The sequence below is a fragment of the Cyprinodon variegatus genome, unplaced genomic scaffold (genome assembly GCF_000732505.1).
Source record: "Cyprinodon variegatus isolate N-32 unplaced genomic scaffold, C_variegatus-1.0 Scaffold156, whole genome shotgun sequence".
Classification (NCBI taxonomy): domain Eukaryota; kingdom Metazoa; phylum Chordata; class Actinopteri; order Cyprinodontiformes; family Cyprinodontidae; genus Cyprinodon; species Cyprinodon variegatus.
In genome coordinates, this window is record NW_015150609.1 from 1,116,205 (window position 1) to 1,120,264 (window position 4,060).

Here is a 4,060-nt window from a genome sequence, read left to right on the forward strand (position 1 = left end):
TAATGTGATGAAGGTCAGAATGGGAGGAGTGACTCTGCCCAGATCTCAGAGAAGCTCCTGTTTGTGAGGAAGGCCGTCACCATGGCAACGCACAGATCACACAGGTTTGTTTGTTTTTAACGGCAAGGCAACACATTAGCTGTGCGTGTTTGAAACACATAAAACATTCACACCTCGCCCTGCAGCTACACCTGTGCCTCACAGCCAATCAGAGAGCAGCACAGACACCTGATACTCATCTTCCTCTCCTGTCAACAGAAGCAGCATTATGCAGGAGGAGCTGCAGAGCAGGTCTGATGAGTTCATAGGCAGCACTGACCCGTCTCTGAAGATGTTTCTGCAGCTTTGATCTATCACCATGAAGCTATGATGATGATGATGATGATGATGATGATGCTGTTTCAGGAACAGAACAGAACCAGCTATGATTTTCTGATGCAGATTCTGAACACTGTGGAGCAGGGAGGGGGTCAGCTCAGCCCATCCTCCTGCTCTAATTATCTCAGCTGTTTTCGCCTGCAGTCAAAGAACAGGGCGTCAATAACCCGCACCAACGCATTCTCATTAAGAATTAAAACTCTGGTCCTGGTTGCTGTTGGACCTGTGGAACAGGTCTGTGATTCCTCTGCAGGGAGTGGCTGCAGGAAGGGATATAAGACCAGAACCCGTCCTGCTCCGCCACACGCTCATCACACTCTGCAGCAGACATGTCTTTCCTATCTAACATTCCAGGAGGCGACGGCATCGCCAAGGTTGCCGGGGAGAAGGCAGGTGAGTCTCCGCGGGCGAGGGATCAGCAGTTCCGCTGCTAAATATTTCAGCTTTCAAATCATAGATTTAGGAGGTCCTTTCATTTCAAATATTTATGCAGATTCTCATAATTCTACTACTTTATTACTACTAATTCTACTACTTTATTACTACTAATTCTACTACTCGGCTTAATTCTCCACTGTAGAAAATTTGATGATCTTCAGGCTGTTTAATGGAGGACCAGCTGCTCTCCACTGGAATGATTCCTCTGTTTCTTTTAGCACTGGAGATTAAAGTTTGACTCAGTTCTGTAGCAACATTTAAGCAGGGGTCAAAGGTCAAAGCCCAGGCTGCAGCAGACTGTGCCCTGAATGATCTCCATGATGGTTCTGGTTCTGTCCAAACTCTGAGCTGAATGAAGTGGAAGGAACGGATTATCGGATTAGTTCTGATCTGTTAGATGTTCTGTTTAGTTTATCGGCTTGTTTGTTTAGTTCTGAAGGTCTGAGTTCGTCCTTAGCTTGTATCTCCCGTCCACATCTTTGAGGCGCTTAACTCTGCTGCACCAAGAAAAGAAAAAAAAAAAAAGCAGCTACGGGTAAACAATAAAATAAAATAACAAAGCAAAGAATCGGTGCGAGGAAACTAAAAACAGACGCTGTAATGAAAGTGGTGAGGAAAAGATGGAGGACGAGATCCTGTGACCGTACCTGGAGGAAGCTTTGATGTACAGAGAGAAACGGAGACGGCGTCCAGATGCAGTGCAGACTGGGTTTAAATGCTTTGATCATAGCAGTTTATAAAACTTGATCAACATAAACTTTATTCTGAGTTTACAATATAGACAATTTTAGCATCACATCAGTAAAGTATAAAACAAAATGTCCACCGTAGTTCTACTGACGAAGAAATCAAACGTCCACCGTCATCAGAGCAGTATTCTGAAAGGAGCACTTCTACTTTTACTTAAATAATCTTGTAATACCAGTACTTTTACTTGTACTTTAGTACAAATCCTCAGTCCTTATTCCACCTCTGAGCTGCAGGTAGGGGAATCTTCCCTGCCGGGTTTCATCAACGTCTCTCTGATCTGATCCCAGAGCAACGAGCCTCAGCCTGAGCTGTTAACCACAAACCTATAAAACCATCCGTTCTGGAACATTCTGATCGTTTTAGCTTCAGGCGTCTCCAGCAACCGCCACACCCCAACCTTTTTCTCTTTTCCTTCCCATCGACTATGTGGGCGGAGGACCGCCTACGCCGCAGGAAAACCTCTGCTTCACCAAACCAGGAAGCTAAGCTCGTCTAAAGTCTGATTAGATCTTCCTTTAGCAGACTCAGGCTCACTCAGACTCAGTCCCTGACTGAGAAGCAGAGCTTTGGACCACGGCTGCAGGAGATATTTTTATAAGCTCTAATGTGAAAGGAGACGGATGCATGATGGAGATCAGGCTCAGCGAAGGTCAAAGGAGGACATGTGGGAGGAGCCACAGTGATGGCCACACCCACCTCCTCTACCATAAACCCCAGCTCTGATAGATTTATATCAGCCATGGTCCTGTGAGTTTGATAAAACACTATAAGGCCAGCCTGATCCAAAATGGCTGACTTTATGCTAAGTATAGGTCCAAACGCTCGTGAACATTCTCAGACATCCAGGTCTTAGTCGTTACAAAAAAAAGGAACACTAAAATTAATCCACTGGACTTTATTTCCAAGTTTGAAGATGTTTCATTTCCATCCAGAAAAAGCTTCCTGGATGGAAGCGAAACGTCTGCAAACTTGGAAATAAAGTCTTTAATTTTGGTTTTCTTTTTATAGGAGCAAACAGGAAGCTGCTCAATGTCTTCTACAAAACACGTCCAGTTACCTGAACTGAACTTTCAAGCTTTTGCAGGTCTCCTAACAAGTCCTGTCGTGGGACACCTTTAACGAGCAAACCTTCAGGTTTTCACGCTGGCATTAGGCCTGTGGGCGGGGCTAATGAAATACCCAACAGGAAGGAAAAAAAACTATTCGAACCTTCACTGAAGTTGAGCTGTGAGCTGAAATAGGTGATCAGGAGATGTTTGCTCACCTGGGCTTCTTCTGCAGGGGAAATTGTGGAGCAAGGAGTGAACAAGATCATGGGAGGAGGAGCAGATAAAGGAGGTCAGCAGCAGCAGCAGCAGGAGGGGGAGAAGAAAGAAGGAGGTGGAGGAGGCTTTGGTCTGGATGATGCCCTCTCAGCGGTCGGCGGCAATAAGGAGTCAGGAGGAGGAGGAGGTGAGACGTTTACAACTTTTACTCCAACGTTTTATAGGAATAATTAAACTATAAGAAAATGCTTAATGAGGACCAGCTGATCTGGATCACATCAGCCTGACATTCAGGTGATCAGTACAACCTGGCTGGTTCTGGGCTGATAGGGGAGTGCTGCCCCCTAGTGTCCACAAGGATCCACTGAGCCTGGAACACAACAGTTCCCTCCAGAACCGGAAGAGGAACAATTGGGACCAATAACAGAAACTTTTCCTTTAATCTCACAGGATTTATTAATGCTCCTAAACCGCTGATTAAACAGAAACACTTCCTGATATGTTCTGATTTATTGGAGCTATGATAGTAAATGATGAATAAATGTCTTTGAAATGAAATTATTTGTTTTACACCAGAAACAAGATTTCACATCAATTCATAGTAGATGAGGCTCATCTGGAACCAATATGGATGAAATATGATCCCAACTCTGAGTGGTTTATTATTAAACATTACGCCACCGTTTTATCATGAAAATGTCTCCAATAAATGAACAGTCAGTTCCTTCATGCATCTCCATGTTATCTGATGGCAGGAGCTCCTCCTGGAGGTGTTCTAGGTCCTGTTCTGTGGATCCAGCTCCTTGTCTGATGCTCAGCTCTGTTTCTGTTCCTAGGTATCGGCAATCTCGCTGGGGGGCTGTTCAAGTAGAAGCCTGGAGTCTTCATGACCTTCATCCACCTGAAACCTGCTTATGGCATTAATCAGCTTTAATATTTTATTTAATTTGTGTTTGAAAAAACTAAAAATCAGCCTAATGCACTAAATCCTCCTGTGAAACCAGTTTAATAAACTGTAAAATATATAATTACCTGATGTCTAATGTTCAGTTATTGCTCATTGATTGTTCCCTTTATGCTTGATTAAAAAATAACAGGAAATAAAGTTTGGAGGGTGGGGCAGCATCTGAGGTAGTCATGGAATCTGAACCGGTTTAGACTGCTTTGATCCAGTTGAACTTTCAGAGTTAGCAAAATTATTGTCTTCATCTAATCCTCCAACTTGGATG

The 4,060-nt window shown here is 43.9% G+C and overlaps 1 protein-coding gene across 4 annotated transcripts in view; it reads left to right on the forward strand.

Annotated features, from left to right (window-relative positions):
• Window positions 1–613: 613 nt before the first annotated feature.
• LOC107086526 (glycine-rich cell wall structural protein 1.0-like) overlaps window positions 614–4,060 on the forward strand; it is a 14,734-nt gene continuing 11,287 nt past the window's right edge. For 3 of the 4 annotated variants that reach the window (XM_015377517.1, XM_015377518.1, XM_015377519.1), the window contains exons 1-2: window positions 614–771; window positions 2,848–2,966. In XM_015377517.1, the coding sequence (XP_015233003.1) occupies window positions 708–771; window positions 2,848–2,966 (183 nt within the window). In that variant the 5' untranslated portion in view covers window positions 614–707. Of the gene's footprint in view, window positions 772–2,847; window positions 3,019–3,667; window positions 3,787–4,060 lie in introns of those variants that run through there. The other variant, XM_015377520.1, reaches the window with a different exon arrangement.